At 42.9% G+C, this 23392-nt stretch overlaps 1 protein-coding gene across 1 annotated transcript in view; it reads left to right on the top strand.

Moving 5' to 3' along the window:
• The window catches only part of PLPPR5 (phospholipid phosphatase related 5), an 81793-nt gene extending 60468 nt beyond the window's left edge, over positions 1-21325 (top strand). Inside the window, exons 4-6 of the mRNA XM_033151586.1 lie at positions 4365-4541; positions 5832-5951; positions 21180-21325. Coding sequence (XP_033007477.1) covers positions 4365-4541; positions 5832-5951; positions 21180-21212 — 330 coding nt within the window. The 3' untranslated portion in view covers positions 21213-21325. The remainder of the gene's footprint in view (positions 1-4364; positions 4542-5831; positions 5952-21179) is intronic.
• Positions 21326-23392: the final 2067 nt, after the last annotated feature.

Raw genomic sequence — 23392 nt, 5'->3', positions numbered from 1 at the left:
GCCTGATTTTTCAGAAAGCAGTGCCAGCCCTCCTCAACCCAAGTCCCCTCCTGGAGACCATCTGCTTCAGATCCGGCCCCTAATCAATTCAGGGGCGGGGCTAATGCTTAACCAAGATGGTAATTAAATGTATGGTTGGAAGAAATGTGCCTCCCTCACCCCCGACCAAGAGCAAGGGGGTTCAATTCTGTGCAGGGTGCTTCTTCACAAATGCCTTCCCCACAGGAAAGGTGCTTGTTAAGAAAGCATGTCCTGCAGGACTGAATTCCAACACTCCCTGCCAGGCCTCCTCACAGTCCATTCCCAAGGCCCCATTGCCATAGCAACCCCACAGGCCTACCTCCATATTTGATGCAGCATCCACAGCAGGGCCAGGCTGTATTTGGGCTCTACCAGCCATAGCTCTCCACTTACTTCTTCCTGACCAGGATACATTTTCACCAAGTTTTCCTGCAGCCCAGTCATAGGCCTGGATGGTTGCCATGGGAACAGGGCCTTGGAACAGGCCACAAGGAGGCCTGGAGTGGGGAGTGGGGATTATATAGGGCACTCTTTCAAAAATGCCTTCCCTGTGCTGCGAGTCAAGTCCACACTTTATATGGCAAATGTTGTTTCCCGCCCCCTGCTGTTTCAGCATAATGTGTGGGCAGCAGCACATAAATACAGTAACTCAGAGCAGGGCTTTTGGTGTGGCTGCCTCTGTTCTGTGGGAGAGCTTCCCTGCTGACATACAAAAGGCACCCACTATTTGTACTTTCCAGAAATCATTGAATACATTTTTATTTTGACAAGTTTTTTCAGCTACTTGTAATAATCTTTGCTTATTCATTTTGTATTGTTCTTAACACTATCTTTACTTTTGCCTCTAAAAACTATTTTTAGCTTTTCATGGTATGTTTGTAAATCACCTTGATACATAGGTAATCACTTAATAATAAATTATATAATAATAATAGTACACTTGAAAACATTTGGCAGGAAGCCATGGTGCTATCAGGGCTTCCAGGAATATGCACCAAGTTTTTTTTAAGGACAAACATCTGTGCTTTTGAGTTTGCTGCTGGAGAAACCATTGAATCTTGGCCAGTATGATGGTCACATAAGGTTTGGGTCAGTATTAAATGCAGACCTTGGGGAATACAGCCCCCAAAAGCAGCTGCGTGTTTATTGGTATTTGAAGACAGACGCTGTGAGAAAGACAAGAGAAATTGAATTCTTATCTTAATACAGAAGAGAGAATTCACTGCAATTTGGGGAACAGAAATAAAAGGAGAGCTGCAAAAACCACATTGATTCCTGACTGTAGGGAGAAAGAAGGAAAAGTGGTATTAGATATGCAGCCTTTTTAAATTATTGTTTATTCTCTATGTTAGGCAGAATTGTTTTTGTTAGCTTGCCATTCATAAAGGAGCACATTCACAAGCAGATGATGAGCTTCAGCATTTTTCTCTCAAGAAAAAAATGTAATGTTTGCTACTATTTTTTTCCTTTTTTGCTTATGGAAATGTACGTTAAGCAAAATGACTAAAGTGTCATATTCTGCAAAGGACTGGAAGTTTAGCCTTCACAAAAGATCCCAATGTGTATTATGGACAAACACATGTGTGTACATATACAGACAGAAAGCCTTGCAAAAACTAGCCAGGCAATGAAAGTAAATAGTCTACATGCAGGGACTGGAGCTACTCCTTGTAGCAAGCAGTTGCCATGAGAAATGGTTCCAACCATATTATCTCTTTCTTCCTAAACTGCAACCAAGAATATCGGTCAACAGCATAGGGGAAAACTTGGTGTGGGCTTTGACTTGATGAGATGCTTACAAATTTAGTCAGCATATAAATTCAATTTCAGGTAGTGCATCATGGACCAGGATTCTCAGTTCTACTTTAGCCTTGACTATGACCCTTTGAGGAGGGAGAAAAACCTTAGGTTTTTTTTTTAAAAAGAGAATTGGAAGTAGTATGATGAAGCCATTGATTCCCTTGTATATCAGCCTATCCCAATCTGGTGCTCCCCAGATCTTTTAGATGGCTACTCCCACCATCCCTTTTTATTGGCAATGCTTGATGGGAGTTGTAGTCCAAAAACATATGGAGATTACAGTGATGGGAAAGGATGATGCACACCAGGAGAAACAAGCATGGTGCCCTTTAGATGTTTTGGGCTACAGCTTCCATCACCTTCAACCAGCATTACCAAGGATGATAGGAGTTGTAGTCCATAAGATCAGGAGCACAGCATGTTTGCTACCCCTGGTGCAAACTCACCTTTCTTTTGTCCCACTGCCATCTCCCGTCAAATAGGTTTTGCAGGCATTTCAGGAAACCCCCAAAATGGCAGAACCCTGTTTTCCAGGATTGGCTATCATACTGCCTTCAAGATGCCAAAGAAAGCCATAGTCTGTCTCTAGCCTTGATCAGTAAAGCTCCCGATCAGTGTAGAATACTTGCTTCATAGGATTAATCTTCAGGATGAATTGGGTGATTACCTCTTAGATGTAACCTACACTGATAACAGGTTTCAGACATTGTTGCTGAACGGTTCTTGCATCCTGTGACTAGAAGCAGTGGAGAGCCATCAGGAATTCAAAGTGTAGCATTTTGTTGCTTGTGTTTCATTCCTGAGTCTGTTGAACACATTTTACTGGGCAGTGAAGAAAGATGTTAAGTCACAGTTTAATGCAGAGTTATGTGCAATCAGTCCATTGATTTTACTTAAAAGTGCGCCAGTGTTGGATGGCAGCCATAGACTGCAGCAAGATTACTTGCTAGTCTGCAGCTTGCTGGAAATGTTGAAAGCAAAGATGTTTCTTGATTAACCATAGAGACGTTTCAGGTTACGTCCTCTTCACACAATGAGGTTGCTTAGCATTAATTGCCCTTAGTGAACATGAAGAGGCAAGAGGCAGAGGTGCATTAGCTCTCCAATAACACTGAAAGTGGTTGGCGCAATTTTTCTTGCTGCTATCAGGGCCCATTGTTAGCTTATTCAGCCCAGAACACTGGATGAGTGCATGGCGCTGTTACGACTGTGTGTACAAAGGAAAGGGGTGGGGGCAGGCAAAACAACACTAAGCACTTGTTTCTGCTGGACTTTCCCCTCTTCCCCCCCCATGACCATCTACCACTAACTGCCCTGTGGGAAGGTACAGGGAAGTGAGGGAAGCAGAGATGGACTCCCTACTCCTGTTCAAGATGGACTCCCCTTTCTGACAATAGCATTTTACCAACAATTGCTCTGCGAGAGCAGGTACATACATCAATCTCCTCCTGCTGGATGGTTCCTTCTCCTACTATCTATCTATCTATCTATCTATCTATCTATCTATCTATCTATCATCTCTCTCTCTCTCTCTCTATCTATCTATCATCCTCTATCATCTATCTATCTATCTATCTATCTATCTATCTATCTATCTATCTATCTATCATCTATCATCTATCTACTGCAGGGGTCCCCAGACTAAGGCCCAGGAATCAGTGTGTTTTTACATGAGTAGAATGTGTTATTTTATTTAAAATGCATCTCTGGGTTATTTGTGGGGCCTGCCTGGTGTTTTTACATGAGTAGAATATGTGCTTTTATTTAAAATGCATCTCTGGGTTATTTGTGGGGCATAGGAATTAGTTCATTCCCCCCAAAAAAAATATAGTCCGGCCCCCCACAAGGTCTGAGGGACAGTGGACCGGCCCCCTGCTGAAAAAGTTTGCTGACCCCTGATCTACTTATCATATCTATCATCTATCTATCTATCTATCTATCTATCTATCTATCTATCTATCCATCTATCTATCTATCTATCTATCTATCTATCTATCTATCTATCATCTATCTATCATCTCTCTCTCTCTCTCTTTCTCTCCCTCTCCCTCTCCCTCTCTCTCTCTCATCACCAATGGCCTGGTGGACGTTGATAGATAACAAAGGAAGCAGGTGAAGACAACATCCACCTGGTCCTCATGCAGCTAAACTGTCGTTGTCCCCACCATACACAGGGTCATTTACCACTAACTGCCCAGTGGGAAGTAACCAGAAAGAAAGGGAGGAAGGTGAGGGTAACATCAGACATGTATTTCTGCTGGTTCGGCTTTGTTTCAGGTGTATTACTTTTAGTGTATCCATTTGATAAATGGTTCCAGCTTTTTTGAGCACTTCTGTCTAAATTGCAGGGGTATATAAACAATTGAATGAATCAAGGCTTAAATTTATATGTTCTACATTGGATTATTTAAAATCATTATGTTCTATTCCCCACCAACCAACAAAGTAAGTTTTGCCTTTTTCAAAATCTGAGCAACGCTTTCCCCACTTAAGAATTAAAACTCACGCTGCTTTCATCCCCTCCCCAATCTTTTCACCCTCAGATGTATATCACCAACACGATAAAGGCCAGAGGAACAAGACTGGCAAAACCAGTCCTTTGCTTGAGTTTAATGTGCATGGCATTTCTTACTGGTATCAACAGAGTAGCAGAATATCGAAATCATTGGTCAGACGTGATAGCAGGATTTCTAGTTGGCATTTCTATAGCAGTGTTTCTGGTAAGTATGGCTGCACGTGACTCTTTCTGTGACTATGAGTTTGACTATGAATGGGTTCCTCACATGCTTTATTCAGCATGCTTGAATAACAATCATTCATAAATATAAACAAATGCATAGTTAATGCTAATCCTGAGCTCAATATGTGCCCCAGCATGCACATGGAACACATTCATATGAGAGATCACTGATTTCACTAGTTTGAATTGTTACATGTGTTCATCCCTTTGCCTGCAATGAAAGTGTCTCCTCCACTGAGCTGTGTGCATCTGCAACTACAACTAATTTTCATATTGGATCCTGTGTTTAAAATAATATGTTAGTTTTTTTTTAAAAAAAGGTTATTATCTAAACCTCACCATTCAATTCCAAGTGACTCCACTGTATTGGAAGGCTTCAGCAGAAATTGGGGCTGAGGCCAATGTGAGTTCACGTTTGTCAGCAATGTCACTAAATTATTGTCAGTGCAATGTGTTAACTGGCTTTCCTTAAAAAAAAGTTCAAAGTACTGTACAGTCATTTAGAAAATGGCATTTTTGTTGCAGCCTTCTGACAGTGTGGATCCACATTGCACAAGTTGAGTACAGAAAGTCACCATGTGCTGGAAGATATGCCACATTATTTACAGTAGTGGGCAATGCAGGCAGAGCTGCATTGCTAACCCGGTTTCCCAAAACAACATGTCACTGCTGGCTGTTAAGAGGGAGGGGGAGGTAGTGGGAAGCTTGATGTGGTGCAGGTGTAATAGTGGGGGCATTGGATTGGCTTCACTGCTGTACCTGTGAAGAACTATCCGCCGCCTTGTCTCTCCCTCTCGGTAACTGGCAATGATGCGCAGTGTTGGGAAACTGGGTCAGCAATACCACACCAGCCACTACTGTTTATTTCATCTATGAGCTCTCGATGGTTAGAATATTCTGTTCAAAGAGTGTGTGTTGATGGATAAGTGCATACTGATAAGTGCATTAAGTTGATGTATAAGTGCATGTTGATTTCTGTTGAAAAAGAGTTGGAAAACACTCCAGAGGCATATAAAAATGTCTATTTACAAGCAATTGTTGGTAAATTCAAAGAACAACAATGTACACTGGCATCTTCTTGATAATTATCCTAAGCATATTCTAGCCGTGTTTTTACAGTGTTGTGCTTGTGCTGTAATCTCATTCTTTATGGAAGAGTGATTTAATAATTAGCATTTCTATCAGAGGACATTGTACAGTTGATGTGGGTGTTCAGGGTCCAATCTATTAAACTGTCTCATAATATCTGATTTCTTCCTTCTCTTTCTAGGTTGTGTGTGTGGTAAATAATTTTAGAGGTAGACAACCAGAACATGAACATTCTCACATGGACAATCTGGCTCAAATGCCTATGATCAGCCTCCCTCGAGTAGAGAGTCCTTTAGAAAAGGTAATGGATGCTCTTCTTGAATTTGAAATGTCACTTCCTTTCTAAATTCTAGTGACACAAAGGAAGAATTTTCTGATTCATAGCCACAAGCTACCATTCACCGAATGCTAGGACACCTGCAGACTTGGGATAGCAAGGCAAATTTTGCATATAATGCCAAGCAGGTATTTAGTGCAGGGGTGGAGAACTTAGGGAACATGGGCTGAATGTGGCCCTCCAGCCCTTTCTGTCTAGCTCTCGGGAGTCTTCCCTGGCCACACCCCCTTCCTAGTCCACACCCACTCTCTCCAGGCCACACCCTCACCAGTCCCACTCCATTTCCTCTTTTGCCAGCTTAGAGTGTGTCATTGAACTTTGATAATGCCTGTTGCTCGTCTTAATGGGAGATGGAAAAGTGTCTATGTAGAAACCTCCGACTTCTGCATGGTTGGAACATAACCTAGTGTACAAAGTAAGAGTCACATCCATTGGCTTTCCCACTTTTGTCTCCAGTTCCTGCCCACCAGCTGGTTGCCCTTGAGGGAAAGTGGACCTTGGATTGAAAAATGTTACCCACCCTGCTCCCCAGGTTTCGTGCTCTGTGCATGAGTGGCATCAAGTCTTGGGTTTCCACACTTTTCTCTCCTCCTTTGGCAAACCCTGAGGGGGAAATCAGAAGCACAATGTTGTGATTTAAAATTGCCTAGAAGTCTTTGGAACTCAGGGGAGCTGCAAATATTTTAAACAAAGGTTTGTTCACACAAGACAACTTCACACCACTGTGTATGATCCAGCCTCCCTCCAACCTGGTCTCTTCCAGATGTTTTGGACTCCGACTTCCACCATCCCAGATGATTGGCCATGGTGGCTGGGGCTGATGGGGGTCTGGAGGATACCAGGTCATGGAAGGCTTGCTAAAACTATCTAGAATTCCCCTGAGTTCAGATGCAACCATGAATTATAGGTGCTTTAAAACCCAGTGTGGATGCTTTCAAAATCCTCTCACCATGCCAAGGTGGAACTTATGTGCAACACAGGCATGGCAACTTCAAAGCAAAATCCAGTAGAGGGTACCAAAGAACATCTTCATTGCTCCTCTCCCCCCAACATATTCTTTATATGTTAATTGAGAAGAAACATCTAGTGGAAGAAACTCAGGAAGTGAGTCAGCCAAGAGACACCTGCATGAAAGAGTAGAAGGTTCAGGATGATAGACAAGTCTTCCAGCAGTCTCCCCAGCCCCCACTTCCTAGGCACAGAACTGCTAATGAAGTGAGCAGAATTTTGGTCTCTGGTAGGATTAGGCAATCAGGCATCACACTGCACTTCCTTTGATCAGGACAGCAGAACTGCTAATGGTTAGGAGTTATTATTACCTTGCCAAAGCAAAGGCTGAAAAGCCTGCAGCAATCACAGGTGATTCTAGGAGATGTCAGTCAGAATAAATAATACATGGGTATATTAGGCAGTAAGGAACATTTTTAGTTCCGAAAAGATGCCACATAATAGAAAGTCAGATTGTGTCAGAATGGCTTTTTTTGTGACAAAAGCAACCACTGAAATGGATAATGAGACAGGACAAAATGTTTTAGAAATATTAATTACCTTGAAAAAAAGTTAGATTACTCCTTATTTGCACAAATCTGTCATTATCCATTAACCTAGCATGTAATATTCAGCCTATAATTTATTTGCTTTTTAACCTTATACACAGTCTAGAGAACTAGAGAACATTTAGAGCATCTTACATGTCAACACAAGAGGTCGTTTTATTACTGTTCATTATACTGCAGAATTCTACATTTAAATGTGCACCTGGAGTTTCTGCCAGGCACACTCACCAGGGAGTTGTGGGCAGTGAGTGGCATTCAGCTAAGTTTGACTTGGAGTGCATCTATTGGAATGAATGAACATGGCTAAATTAGGTCCATTAATTTCAGTGGCTCTGCTCCTAGTACAGATTCGTTGAATACTAATCACTTTTCATAGACCCACAGGCAACTAGTCACACAAAACAACTTTTTGCCCCAAATGTGGATACACACTCCCTGTCTCCATCAAAAGAGGCACCCAGCCAGCATGATAGAGCTCAGAAGATCAATACAGTGTAGGTGAGGTGTGCATCAAGATGTATATCTGCATTGCCAGTATGCAGGAGAAGCAGCTTGCCACCATGGAAGCTGCTGGGTTGCAGTGGCAATGCATGAAGTGGTTTAAAGAAAGAGAAAAGCGTTGTTGTTCATTGCTATGGTTTCGCTTGTTTATTTTACCATGGCACTCAGTATCCTTGTCTTTGGCATATAACCCTGTGATTTCCCTGAAATTTGTGGGAGTTACAGATGATCAGGGACAAGTGTAAGAGCCTTTATGTGTTTCAGTTCCATCGGAGAATAAACAGATTTCTTCTTGGAATTCTTTGACACACCACTCAACTCAAAGATGTCTGAGATACTTTGTCATAAGGAGGTCACCATCTCCTTTGCTTGAGCAAGCATTTGCTTGATGAATGTGCATCTTCTACACAAGCCATTCTGTTAGGCCTTTGCTAGATGTCAGAATGAAGCAAGATACTTGGGAAAGGCTTTAGCCCTCCCCAAAGGAACTGTGGAAGCTGCTGCCAAAGTTCCCATCGGAAGAGTTGTGTGGGTTGAAGAGAGCTCCATCCTTCAGTTGACCATCTTGTGCCCCATCACTTTAAGCAATTTACTGAGAGCCCAGCTCACTTCCACTCTCAGAGCTGGACTGAGAGAAAAGTATCAAGGAGGAGGTGAAGAGCTCCATGGAAAGATGAGGTGGGGGAGAGTTCAGATTTCCTCACCCATGGGCTTTTCCTGATGTTAAAAAAGTCAGTCCCCACCTGCTGCTTTGTTAATGAATGGGGAAGTTAAATGACCCACTCCCCCACCACCACTCCATGAATGTTGTATTGTATGTACAGACTGTTCCTTCTCACATGGAGAGGAGAATATCCATGGCTGGGAATCTGGGCACATCAGAAATCACACCACCTTGTGGAATCATATGGATTATTCCAAATCTAGCATGTGAAGTGACTCTACCTGTGTGTTTCAATGGAGAGCACCATCTTGTGAAGGGGAATCCTGATTGGCCTGGGATTCCCTCTTATGTGGAAGAACTCCAGAAGCAAGTCTGAAGCAAAAATAAAACCTCTGTGAGCCTATCGGAGCTGGAGCTGGTGGAGGGAGCATGTGAGGGTTGTGTGTGTTTGTGTCCCCCCCATCAACTTGTTAAATAACCAAAGAATAGTGGAATGTATTGGAAAGGAAACTCTTTCCTTTCAAGGCAGGAATATGAAAGCTCAGACCTGGAGCACAAAGGCAGCCTCCCAGGCTTCTTCATCCATCCCTCAAGAGTCTCCCCAGGCAGGACACACTTCTTTCCCCAGACTCCACCCATTATTCCCCCTGCTGCATGCCTCCCTTGGGTGCATTTGTCTGATCAGAAAGTGTCCCTGAACTGTGATGATTCCTCTTGTTTGTTTGTCTGGCTGGCTGGTTGGCTGGATGACTGGCTGGCTGGAGCTCCCCCTTCCTAGCTGTGGCAATTGCAGAGCAGAGGGAACTCAGGGTACTTTCCTGGCTTTGGCTAGAAGACTAGTGTTGTGCTCTCGGAGACTGCACAAGGTGTCAGCTTGCTCCTCCTTCTTCCCCAGGTGATGGCCAGGACAGTGGGGGGGGGGCACAGTGAAACTGACAGAACACAAACAGGGAAAGATGTTTTGAGACAGTAGGAAAACACGGAATTGGATAAGGAATGGCATTGTGAATCATTAGTGAAAGAAATGGCAGCTTGGCGTTTCCCATCTGTCTGGCTGAAATGCAATATGTTTCTTTACAGTGGGGAATCAAAGCCTGGTATTAATATTAGGAAGCCTCCTCTTGCCTTTGCTTGTCAAGAGAGCAATAACCTCTGCTTACTGCATTTCAGGCTTCAGCTTTTCTCTCTCCCAGCCCAGCCACTGACCTCAGGAAACCAGAGCTAGACGGTCTAGATTTGGCACAGCTGCCCGAAGGCCTGCCCTATCCCTTATGTTCAGTTTGAAAATTCAGTGTGACATTTGCATTGTCTCTGCTTAAATATATCCTTGGATCTATTCATAGCATTGGAAGGTCAGGAAATTCTTGTTATGCCCAGCTTTCTTCTCTGATTCACCAGGCATCTCTACACCTGTGGTCCTCGGAAGAAGGGTGGTATAGGAATTTAATGAATAATAATGACAATAATGATGATGCTACAAACAATGTAAATTGTTGAGCTGGTTTTGCTGCTCTTCTAAAATATTCTGACAGCTGAAATGAGTATTCACAGTGTTTGGAGTATGATGCAAACCAAGAGCTCTGTTTGCTGTACCTTTCTCCATCTATCCTATATAACCAGCCAGCCATGCAGTCTAAACTATATTTCTTTCATTTGCCATAATGATCCATATCTTTTACCATCACATGTACTGTCACTGGAGCTTAGGATATCTTCCAAGTTGCATTCCATGATGCACTGGGACTGCTTCTGGAAGAGAAAATGGACAAACCACCCACACTTAGCATGTAGAACAACTTTGTATGGATCTTTGGATCCCAGGCTAGTAGAAATTAGCACTAAGGGAAAACTGACCCATGCCTCTATCTTGAGAGGCACACATTTATCTGCTTTGCATTTTCTAAAGCAAACACACACACACACACACACACACACACACCATAATTATTACCAGCAGCTAGGGACTGGGAGAAATGGAAAAAGGTCTTCTTTAAAGGTGACCTTACCCAGTTCAAACTATCTGAAACAATATGCAACCTGAAACAGCTTTCATTTTTAATTAGCCCTTTACTGAATTTTGCAGTGTAGTTCTTCAGCCATATGTGTACACAAATGCACATGTTTAAGTAAATCATGCTTAAAAATGCATATATTAGCTGCAATAACAAGCAAAATTTGTTATATTAGGGGAAATAAAAATGTCTATATTAGGTGAAATTGCATACAAGCCTTCTGTATTAGAAGAAATTCGTGCTAAAATGCTGATGAATTTGCATGAGAATTATTATCATTTTTAAAGTTGCAATCTGATGTCGAGAACTGAATTTAAGACTGGAAGAATGAGAAACTGAGAGAAACCAAAATTGAGAGATTCACCCATTCCCACTGGCAACCCACTGAAAGAATAAAAATCGCTTGCCATCTCTCTCTCCCTCTTTATCCCCTGTACACTGCCATCTGTGCCACCTTGTGCCCTCCCTTCTTAAGATGTGCTTGGATGCAATCTCAAACTAAATCAGGAGTGGGTTTTTTTTAAGCAAGCAAGCAGAAGCTACTGCTCTGTTGCCCAGACAAAGGCAAAAGGTCAAGCTTCTGAAATTTATACTAGGCCAGACTCATCTGTGATTTCCCAGTGTTCAAGAAAGAACTTGCATTACAAACAGACAGAAAATACCAAGAATGATTTAAAACAAGGCTCTGCTTGACTAATGATCCACAATGTCATTCTTACCCATTGAGCACAGAGGATGTAAACATGCATAGGGTTGTGCCATTTTTAAGAAATGCAACACTTTCAACTGTTGCCCATAGGCTGTGATTGTACTTTGTGCGCAAAAGATAATCATTTTTCCACTGTAACTTTAAAAAATGAACTTAATTGAGAGTGTTACCTAGGACAGAGAATACAGACTAATGGTAATGACCAGCAATTAATTATATGCTCATTCTGTGTAATTGACATTCAAGTGATCAAGTTTAACGGAGCTAGAGACAAGCTTTATGTGTTTAGCATAAAAGCTGGGGGAAGTATGCCTCACCTCCAAGGATTGCTAATTAACATGGTTTTAACCCCAGCTATGAGTATATTTATCCTTAGGGTTGTTAAGATGAGGGATGGGAGGCAATAAATATTTCCCATGTTCAATTCTCCCTGTGCAAAACTCTTCCTTGCCACTTCCAGGTTTCTCTTCAGCTCAAATATGTTCTGCTTCTCTAATTGTCGCCCAAACCAGGCTCTGCATTTTGCAAAGAAAGAAAGAAAATACTTCCAAAACGAAAAACACCAGCTTCTCTACCTCCTTATGATCACTGCACCCGGGTCTTGTTTGCAGGCCAAAGATTGAGAATCCACTACATCCTAGGGAAAAAGAACCAGAGTAGATGGAAAAGGCAATGAGAAATATCTTCTAAGTAGGACCTTGCACAGATTCAGTGGGAAGACCACGAGACTCTTAATCTCAAGGTTGTGGGTTTCAGCCCCCGTTGGACAAAAGATTCCTGAATTGCAGGGAGTTGGACTAGGTGACCCTCATGGTCTCTTTCAACTTTACAATTCTATAATAAAATGGAACAGATATGCCTCTGTGCCTGAAGCTACATGGAAGTAGAAAGCGCCACTAGTATTATATCCAGTGTAAGTTGGTTGGGCATCCTGACCTCAACAAAGAAATTGGGCTGGGGACATAGGCAACTGCCCTCTAACAGAAGCAACTGAGGAGCAGGGCCAATGAGTTGTTTCTCTCTCTCTCTCTCTCTCTCTCTCTCTCTCTCTCTCTCTCTCTCTCTCACACACACACACACACACACACACACACACTGTCAGGAGTCCAGGTTCCCAGCTTGATAACACAGTAAGCGTAGGTAATTAAAAGTGAGCATTTATTGCAAAAACAAACAGATAGCTCCAGACGGCTCTAACAAAGCCTCCGGCATCATGACTCAAGATGACCCTTCTGAAGATTCCTTCCAATGTTGACAGAAGATATTGAACTTATGGCTCTTACGTCTTTTGTTTTGCTTCCTGTCTAATAGCCCTCCCATTTGCTGACTCCTTGGACTTATTGGATTAGCTCCAACCCCTTCCTGTTCTGACATGCTATCTGTGTGTTTATTCGTGCCTGTTTGAGCTTCCTGCGAGCTTTGACTGTGTTCTAGCCTGCTCTCTGCTAATGCCTTATAAGCCTGCCCTTCAAGGTCAGGAATAACCAAAGCCTGCAGCTGCTGACTCTCCCCTGCCTGACTAACATCTAAGCTTCTCTGTTCTTGGCTGCTTTCTACAGTTGGCTGCAAACCTTCGCTAGGAGCTGGCTCATTCCTGACACCCACACACTCAAAATAGTTTAAAGCAGACATTTCTCCACTTTCGGTGTCTTCCCCTTCTCACTGTACTCAAACATCTCCCTCTTCCATTCCCTTCTTTACCTAAACTTCTGCCATTATTTTTAACCATCACGTTCCATCCCCCTCAGTATCCCTCCCTTCTCACTCTCTTTTTTTTTTATAAGAATTTATTGGCATTTTTCTATAACAAACATATACCCACACCCACACCTACAATAAACAAATGCAAAACAGATAAAACAAATACAAACAATGTCAAGCTTTCTTATTGCATCTTTCTAGAAAAAAAAATTTCTAATTCCATATCTTGACTTTTGACTTCCCCTGCCTTTTCACCTTCGAGTTTGTATCCTTAATCTATTTTATAACCATTTCTCCTACAATAAAACATTAACTACAATTGTATAATTACATTCAATTATATCTTCAACAGTTGCTAAAAATGCATCATCATAATAATACCTCACCTTTTAATCTTCTAAATCCATAAACTTAATCCACTTAAATTCACTTTGCTTATACTCCACCTCGTAAATCTTCTCAAATCATTCACATCTAATCTATCTCTTCTATCCTTAAGGTTGCTGCTAGTAACATAAAAACTTGAAATATCTCCTTTCATGTTCAAATAAGAAATATAACAAAAAGTTGTTGACAGTATTCACCCTCCGATTTCAGTTTACCATATCAGGCTGCTTAAAGTTTTACTTAATGCTTCACCCCACACCCCCTCTGTCCATTATTCTTCTCCTAATGGCATCAGCACTGAACTTCCATATCTCTTCCCTCTCCAAGCGTCCACAGATCCAGGCACAGTCCAAACCTCTCCTTGCCGCGAGTTCAGAGGTGTCCATCTCATCATCTCTCAGCTTCTTCGGTTCTTTGTAACATTCCTTTTCTTCTTGTAAATACCTTAATTCTCTGTCCCTGGCCCCCGAGCTCACACCTCGGGGACTGGATATACGAAATCTTAACGTCGCCTTGGGGCTGCCACCCCCAAAAAGCGAATTTCTTCTCCGAAGTAGCTCATTCATTTCACTCCATCTTTGCATCCATCCTCTCAGCTCTTTGGCAAGGCTTTCTTCCAAAGTATCAAAAGTTTTGTAAGCCTCCTCTGTGGGCAGTTGGTTCCATTTCAGACCCCCACACAAGACTTTGACTTTTCTATAAAGCAGTTCCACCTTCAAGGCAGTGAGTCTCTGTTCGTCCGTTAGTCCAGAGTTCAGTGCCAGTTCAAGGACGAAACCCAGCATACTGGCAGAGGAGGAGGAAACGGGTGTCATATTTCTACTCCCCTCTTTGTTCATCGCCATTTTCCTGAACTGGAGCGCAAATACCGCAACTTTAAAAGGAGATATTTTCCTCTAGTTAACTTCCCAAAAGAAAAGTTTGCCAGTCTCCTGTGTCAATTTTAAATACATTGTAACCAGTTCTGTAGCAGCAATCAGTCAAATTGGTTAGATTCTTGAGCTCGAAGGGAGGGAGGGCAGGCTGCCATTCTCCTTCCCCCCGGATCGTTCCAAAAGCACGATTTCTGATCAAATTCTTTACTCACGACCCCCGGGTTCTTTTAGCTCCATTCTTCACAGGTAGAACTTGGACGCTCACCGCGGGCTCTGTCGCCGCATTTGCATCCCGGTTGGGGCATGTCCCCGAAGCCCGGCTCCGTTCGCCCTTCACCCCCACTCCCCCTTTACAGGGGGGGCAAGGGAAGGGTTCAGAGCCTCCGCGGGCGCAGCCGGGGAGCCCAGGGTGCAGGACGCTCTTCCCGCACCCCAACCGGAGCCGCGCGCTGCGGTAGCGCGGCTCCTAACCCCCGGGATGGACAAGGCGCTTCGGACCCGAAGCAGCCTTCGACCACCCGACGATGGCGTCGCCGCCGGAAGTCCCCTCCCTTCTCACTCTCATGCCATAGCCACTGGTGTTGTGCAACCTGCCTTCACATTTGCTCCCCATCCCATCCTGATTTCACATAAATCCAGGATTCTGACGAGGCACTACAAATCCTCCGATAGGGGCCACACAATGATATTCATATATTTTGTTAGTGAGTGAGAAAGAGAGAGAGAGAGAGAGAGAGAGAGATTTAAAGCATATTTTTCCTGTTCTTCAGTCAAGAAAAGCTTCCAGAGCGGCATACAAAGATCAGTTATGAGACAATCCTTGTCCTCCGGTTTATAATCTAAAAGACATGACATGAAAAGGGATTCAAATGAAAGAGATGACACACAAACTTGGGTGTTAGACTTACTTCCTTTATCGCCTTATGTTTTGTTTATTTATAGTCTGCCTGTCTGTCATATATGTATATACTTCCCACAAGAATATGAATAAATATATGTTCATGTGGGAAGTGCTGACTGCTCTTGTTCAGATGTCACTAAATGTTCAGATGTCACTCTTGTTCAGATGTCACTAAATGGTAATGCACAAGCCAACCATAAACCAAGGCCACAATCCCATGCCCACTTACCTCTTGGTAAGTCTCATTGAATATAGTGTGATGTACTTCTGAGTAAACGTGTGTAGGGTTGCACCGTTATTCTCAAAGGAACTGGAAAAGATATTATTTGAGCTGCAAATGGGTGCAAAGGCCCTTCTTCAAAATAGCTGTTGCATCACAATGGAGTTGAGGGTGGCAAGCAATAAGTGGCAAAACAATAAAAGCATCTTTAAAACATTTTTTTTAAAAAAATCTATACAATCTCAAGGTAGCACTGGTTGTCTTTACATGCAATGCATCTTTCTTTTCCTCCCAAAAAATATACATTCACTTGCCTTAAGGCTGAAATAATATCAGTCAATAGGCATATGGTGTGTGTGTGTGTGTGTGTGTGTGTGTGTGTGTAGGGGTAGGTGTGTTATAAATATACCATATGCATTTTCACAGTTCATAATCCTTCTCACTCCACTCAAACTCGATTCCGAAAGCAGCTCATAGCAAGCAGTGAGCATCCAATACTATACAGTCAAACCTCGGTTCCCGAACGGCTCCATTTTTTAACGTTTCAGCTCCCGAACGCTGAAAACCCGGGAGTAAATGCTCCTGTTCTTGAACGTTTTTTGGAACCCGGACATTTGACATGGCTTCCGGTTGACTGCAAGAAGCTCTTGCAACCAACCGGAAGCCACGCCTCAGTTGTTGAGCATTTCGGAAGTTGAACGGTCTTCCGGAACGGATTACGTTCGACAACCGAAGTTTGACTGTACCTGTTAAATCAGTTCAGAATGCTGATTGGGATGGTGTGAGGGTTCGTTCTTAACTGGGCTTGGATCCAGGCACAACTGAAGGGTTAAAAAAATTGCTCCACAGGCCCAGAATTGGGCAGGAGGTTATTTTTGTCTGCTTGGTTGCAGATATATCAGTATATCTGGAACAGCTGGAATGTATTACAGCGAACTCCAAAATATACGATATTGTTGTTTGCACAGAACACCCACATTTATTTTCCCATCACATATTTCTCCCCATTCCCCAGCATTTTCCTTCAGGGAGCTGCCTATAAACTGCCATTATTTCTGTTCATGCTTTGTGCTTCGCCTTTCATATTATTATTATTATTATTATTATTATTATTATTATTATTATTTGCTTCACTTGAAGTGCTGGTTAGATGACAGTACATAATGTGGAAAATATGTCTAACTCGATTCTGTCTGTGTAATTATTGTACATTTCGCAGAGTCGAGGCATTGGTAATGGTCAAGAGGAGCCATTCCAGCAGAGCTCTTTTAAAGCACGCCTCTTTAGGGTTTTCTCCTGGATAGTAGGAATGGACCAGTTTGAGCATCTTCATATAAGGCAATAAACGTATGTGCGCATATAAGCGCACTGGTGTGCTTTATGTGTGTTCTCACGAAGGCGGACGTGTTAGCCTTCAGTGCAGGCTAAGGGCATTTTGAGAAACGGAACTTTTGTGAAGTACTCTTTTGTATTCTATACTAGGTTTGCCTCTGCTGTAACAGGGGGAGGCAAAAAAGAATTCATTTGCTGAGGAGATGTGCATTTGCAAAATTTGCACTTCAGTACCGACATCTCTCATAATATCATTTTAATGCTCTGAAATCAGATCTAGAATACAAAGTATAAATAAGGAGTCTGTAGTCACCATTTATATATAGATCTCCAATATTTAATACAGCCCCTTTCTTATTTTTCACAAAACATATTTTATATGACTGTGATACTCCTTCATATGTTATTATTATTTTTTAAAATAAATAGAATAAACATTTAGCATCCTGCTAAATATGTTGAAATGTTTGATCCAAAACCTGCACTTGAGGTTCAGCCTTCGTATCCTGCTTTCCTAATGGGAGGGTGATTTTACTGGTTTGATCCCTTTGGGCTTTCGTGTTATGCCATTTTCTCTGGTTCTCCTCCGGTGATGCATTGGTGGGAAATAATCATTACAATGCATGCTGTGCTTCTAATCTTTTCTGTTGCTGCTGCCAGTTGCTGCCTCTGATGATTAGAACAAAACAAACTCGTGTAGTGCTCTGGTAGAAAGCCAAAGAGGAGGCTGATGTGAACTAATTGTGAGCACTGACGGGTAGAAACAAACATTCGTTTGGGAGCCTGGGCGTGTGTGCTGCTTACTCGCATGGCATTTCAATTTGTCTGCTGTGTGTGTGTGTGTGTGGTGTGGGAGTGCACCTCAAGGACTTGCTAAAGATTGCATGGTTAGAAAACTCCAGAGTTCACCAATTAAGGGTCAGGCATATTACAAGACCCCTTACATGATCAAATATCTGCATTAGAATATATAGGAATAGGAATAATTTATTGGCCAAGTACATTTTCCAACATACTTGGAATTTTGCTTCGGCTACATTGCAATGTAAACATACCTTGTACAAACACTGTTCCACTCACAATACAATGGCACAGCAAAGAAACCCCACCCATAACTGGCCTCCCCTTCCGCTACACAACTACAAATTTTACAAGTTAATGGCACGAGGGGGAAAACTGTTCCTGTGCCTAGCCATTTTTGTGTATAAAGTCCTTGTATACAGTATATCTTCAAGCTTAGATTTCACAAAGTAGCATTTTAAAGAGCAAGGCTCGTAGCTCATTACTACAGGTGGTTAAAGGCGTTCCTGGGGAATAATCATATGAATGATTATTTGAACAACTGGCACCGGTGTGCGAAGGGTGGAGGGAGGATGGCAGCAGTAGCCTTCTGGTGACGCAGTGTGCCAGGACAGGAATGGAGTGCACACAATTGCAGGACACCTTCGCCCAGCCCAAAGCTCCCTCAATGTCATGGACTTTTTGGATACAGAGGAATGGTAGGAGGAACCCGCTGGAGAAACACCCCCCCCCAGGGAAGAAGGTTCAGAACCTGGGGATAAGTGGTGGGACAACAAAGAGGGAGAAGACTGGAGGGAGGAGGTGTTGGACGCTGAAGAGGTAACAGGGCTTAGTGAACAGAGAGAGTGTGTGGCAGAGAGAAGTCCAGAATCAGAAACAGAAGCTGAAGCAGGAGAGGTGAGGAGAGAGACCAAGAGGCAGAGGTGAGTCCAGCTGGTGAAGAGGCATGGGTGTCTCCTCCTTCTGCAACAAGCTCCCTTCCCCTCTGGTCTCCCAGAACTAGGAGAGGTGTGAAGTAGGAGGAGCATAGAAAGGCATGCAGGCACAATCTCTGATTGCTTGGAAAACACCCTGGAGAGGAGGAAACATAGCCGGCTGCCGGGTGGCATGGACCATTAGTCTTGGCAACTGCTTCATGGGGGCAAGACTTGAGTTGCTGTGCTCATTAGACCTGACAGTTCTGTGCAGATCCTGCTTTACTAATAGAGAGTTAACTCCAGCTTGCTCGGTGTGATTAACTGCTGGGCTGCTCCTGTCACTCAGCCTCACTGCCATCCCATCCAAATGTTGTAACCTGCCTTGGGATGTTTGGGTGATGAGCAGGAAATAAATGAATAAGTAGGTTTTAACACTTGGTTGTAAAAGCAAAATACCATGCAAATCTGTGACTGTGGGCCTCAGATAATTTGTCGGTATAGTTAGAATTAAGTTTCTGTTTACAGAAGACCACAGTTTGTGTTTTATATACAAACATGTATTTTTAAATATTTGCTAACGTGCACAAACAATGGAGAAATAGAATCATCCTGTTGAAAGAAGCAGAGTGAAGAGCCGATCAAATAAAGGGGGCATCTCACTGATTGAAAAAGAAGAAGTGTTTTTAATGTGTACTGTCAATGAGCAAATGTCATTTTCATTCTAACATTTAGCTGCTTCATTCTGTGCCATATGTCTCTCTGGGAGTAATTAATACTTTTTAAAAATGAAAATGAAGGAAGAAAGGAAGAAATGCAGCATTAAAATTGTATTAACAATGAAACACGATATGATCCGCTATCAGATGCTATCTAATTTGTTGCCTGGAATTTAAATCCTAATTATTATAAGATGGTTATAGAATTACACCTAAGTTACCCAATACTCGCATTGCTAAGCAATGGCAAATAAAGCAAATGTAGAAACAAGGTGAAACTAAACGTTACAATAAAAGAGAAACATTAGGTCTTCAGTCCCATGTTTTCCTTGTAATGAAAATACAGGTGGAGGACTTCTGTCCTACTCTGTGGTCCAGCAAGACAAAACCCAATTGGGGTGCAAGGTGAGGCAGCATTCAGGCAGGATACAACATACTGGAAAACAAAGATCTCTGATGTTGTTCTAGCAAGTAGCAAACTGAAACTGAGTCTTATATAGTTGTAGTAACAGCAGGTGCAGCCTGGAAGGAGCACCTGTTCTACAATATGCTATTTGACCCAAAGGGCCCCAGACTTCTCCTGCAATCTCCTACTGCTCTGGAGTAGAGGACCCTCTGGGAGTCCTCCAATGAGTCAGAAAATGGCAGTGCCCAGGACCAGCCCACCCCTGAGGCAAGGTGAGGCAATGGCCTTAGGTGGCAGGATCCACAGGGCAGCAGATCCTGATGTAGTTCTTTATATCCCCCCCCCGCTTGTTCCTAATGTAGAATTTGACTCTCCCCTTCTTCCCAGGCAGAAAGTGGGGGGGCATTTTGTTTTTCGCCAAAATGTCTTCAGTCGGCCCTGGCCAGTGTGGTGTAGTGGTTAAGAGCGGTAGACTCGTTATCTGGGGAACCGGGTTCGCGTCTCCACTCCTCCACATGCAGCTGCTGGGTGACCTTGGGCTAGTCACACTTCTCTGAAGTCTCTCAGCCCCACTCACTTCACAGAGTGTTTGTTGTGGGGGAAGAAGGGAAAGGAGAATGTTAGCTGCTTTGAGACTCCTTCGGGTAGTGAAAAGCGGGATATCGAATCCAAACTCTTCTTCTCTTCTTCTTCTGGCAGTGCAGCATCCTTGGGCCAGGGGGTGGGGGGCTCTGCTGCAACCCAGGTTCATCTGATAGCAGTACTTCTGGGGCTGGCCCTATGTGCTGACTCCGGGCCCCTGTCAATTTCCAAGCGAGAACTCTTGGGAAGGAAAGTCGTGCAGCCTGGAAGGAGCACCCTGGCATAGGCAAACTCAGCCCACCAGATGTTTTGGGACTACAACTCCCATCATCCCTGACCACTGGTCCTGTTAGCTAGGGATGATGAGAGTTGTAGTCCCAAAACATCTGGAGGGCCGAGTTTGCCTATGCCTTGCTTAACCCTTCTCCTACCTGCTGATTCACCCTGCAAAGGAGACCCAGTCTGTTTTTCATTTTTTTTTTTTTTACCTCAAGTGGCCTCCAAAACTGGCAGTCAGATCAGAGGAAAATCAACTGGTGAGAGGTGGGAGTTTCAAGGGAGAATATATCTTGTGGCGGCAGCGGGTTAAGTACCGCACACTCTCTTGGAATGTTCATTCTTCCTTCAAATGTCCCCTTAGCCTCCCCACATTCTCATTGGGTTGACAGTGCCCTAAAATGGGTGGAGTCTTGTGAAACGTTTTGGACTTCTTGCAGGAATGTGTGTTTGGACCACCGCAGCGCAACAAAACTCCAAAAGCACATGACTGTTCTCAAAGTGGTAGGGTAGGAAATGCACATCATTGTTTTGTCAGTTGTGGTATAGACTTTTAACTGTTTTCTTCTCTCTCTTTCTCTCTCTGTGTTTGTGTGTGTGTCCCCCAACCCCACGCCTTTTTTTACATTTTTGTAGAACCACATCACGGCCTTTGCAGAAGTCACATGATGTTGAGACGGATGTCTATTCGCTGCACTGGACGTCATCCCTTTTCACAGTTCACTCATAATAACTGACATGTTTTCCAGCAGAGGAGAAAATAAAACTTTTGTCTGGTTTTATGACCTGATTAGCAGCATTAAGATTTACATCAGCCTATGAAGAACATGCCAGAAATGTCAAAAGTTAGGAATGTTTTCCAACAAAAAGCATAGCACCATTTAGGGGATGAGGGTTTTGGGATGGGGAGGTATTGGGAAAGCATGGATCTGTTCACATCACATAAATATATCATTTCCCATCTCTGGCTGTCCACACCCCCCCCCCCACCTAGCCATGTAAGTATCTGACGGAACATTATTATGTCTGATTTTTCATTGTTACTTATTTTTACATTTTAGCATGGCACTTGTTCCCATTCAAAACAGATTTCAGTGTATACACTTCTCCCCCCTTTTTTTTCCTTTTCTAAAAATCCCATACTCGAATGCTGTTTGCACTTCGTATTATGCTGTGTTTCACATACACATTTATATCTTAAGACTGGTGCTTCTGCTTTTGAAGAAACAACAACAACAACCCGCCAATTTTTACTGTAATAAGTATACTGTATCATAATTTTAAAACAAATTATTTATTTGGATATTTTCCTGACTTCATGTGGTTGAATAGTTGATTTTGTAGTTCTTGAATGTCTACAATGTACCCTGTAGTTAGGATTAGAAGTGAGAACACTTAGGCATTGGGATATCCTATTATTTTAGCGATTAACAATCTCATACTGAAGGTTAATGGCTCTGTTCTGAGGTCCAGCATATTCTCCCCCTACCCCATTCATAATATAAAAGTAAAATGATTGCTTTCATTGATAGCACTTGAAGGTTAATGTGACGTAGCTAGCAACCTGTTTCCAAAAGTGATCTCAAAACCTTTGATTCTGGCATGAAGAAGGAGCAATATATAAGATGCGCTTGAGGGGACCTCACATCCTTCTCCCTTGTTCTGATGATGACGATGAACTTTGTTTTAATAATTTAAATTTATCACCTACCCTTCACCATGAGGTTGCAAGGTGGGTTGCAACAATTTAAAATATTATATTACAAAGTAATTTAAAACAAATTACAGTCACGGGAATAGTATGGGTCCTAAAATATATGTTTAAATTGCGAAAGGCTAGGATTAAGGGTTTGTTCTTCATCGTTTGGTGAAAACTGCACAAGGAAGGTGTTGGACACAACTCTGTGGGAGGGAATCCACTGCCATACAGAATACCGTCTCCTGGGCTGACATGCCCCCAAACCTCGGAGGTTGGTGGAACTGATCTGAGATCTGTCCCCATCCTTTGTGTGAAGCAGTGGTAAATGATGGGTCCTCCAATGCTAGAGAGTGAAGTTTTATAGGGCAAGGAGAAGGTTGGCCAACATGCAGTGGCTGATAGAGTGGACCAGAGTTCCTCCCACTGGCACATTATTGCTGTAGCAATGGGTTTAGCTATTCCTTTTACAAGTACCTGGACTTAAGATGCCCAGCTCGGCTTCACTGCTATCAGTTTCAGCACATGCCTCTGTTCTGCAGCAGCTGTGGCTAGGTGTATGATCAAGAATGAATCACTGACAACTTAATGATATAGTCCTGTTCACCCTAACACTACCAGATCAGGGTGAATGGTTTGTAAGGATCCTGTAGTCATTTCAATACCTAATGTAACCATGTTCTATCGCAGTTCTCTGCTCTTTCTCCGGGACCTGGATTCACCATCTCTTATGACTTTCTCCCGACTCCTCTCTTCCCCTTTCTTCTCAAAAAAGTGGAAGCACTGCTACTATGATTCACCTTAAGTCATGTTGTAGCCCTGTTGTAGGTGTTCTGGAGCACTAACTCCCATTTTTACTGAAGGATAAAATCTGGATTTGGTCACTTCAGGCCCCATCTCTAAGTCACCAATGCCAACCCCCTTGTTGATTTGTTGACTACAACCCACAGTGTGAAGATCACCGCTCCCTACTGCTTAAGGCACTCTTGAAAATGGGATTCAGGCTTCCAAATAAAGGGTCTTTTCACATTGCCTTTCAAACACCACAACAACCAAAGTAAAATGGGGCTATATCACAGCCTATTTACGCCAGGAGGCTTCACGTTTCAATTTTATTAGTCTGGGATGCAGTAGGGGGTGGGATGCAGTAGGG

This window comes from Lacerta agilis, chromosome 6 (genome assembly GCF_009819535.1).
Source record: "Lacerta agilis isolate rLacAgi1 chromosome 6, rLacAgi1.pri, whole genome shotgun sequence".
NCBI lineage: Eukaryota > Metazoa > Chordata > Lepidosauria > Squamata > Lacertidae > Lacerta > Lacerta agilis.
This window is presented reverse-complemented; position numbering and strand designations above follow the sequence as displayed.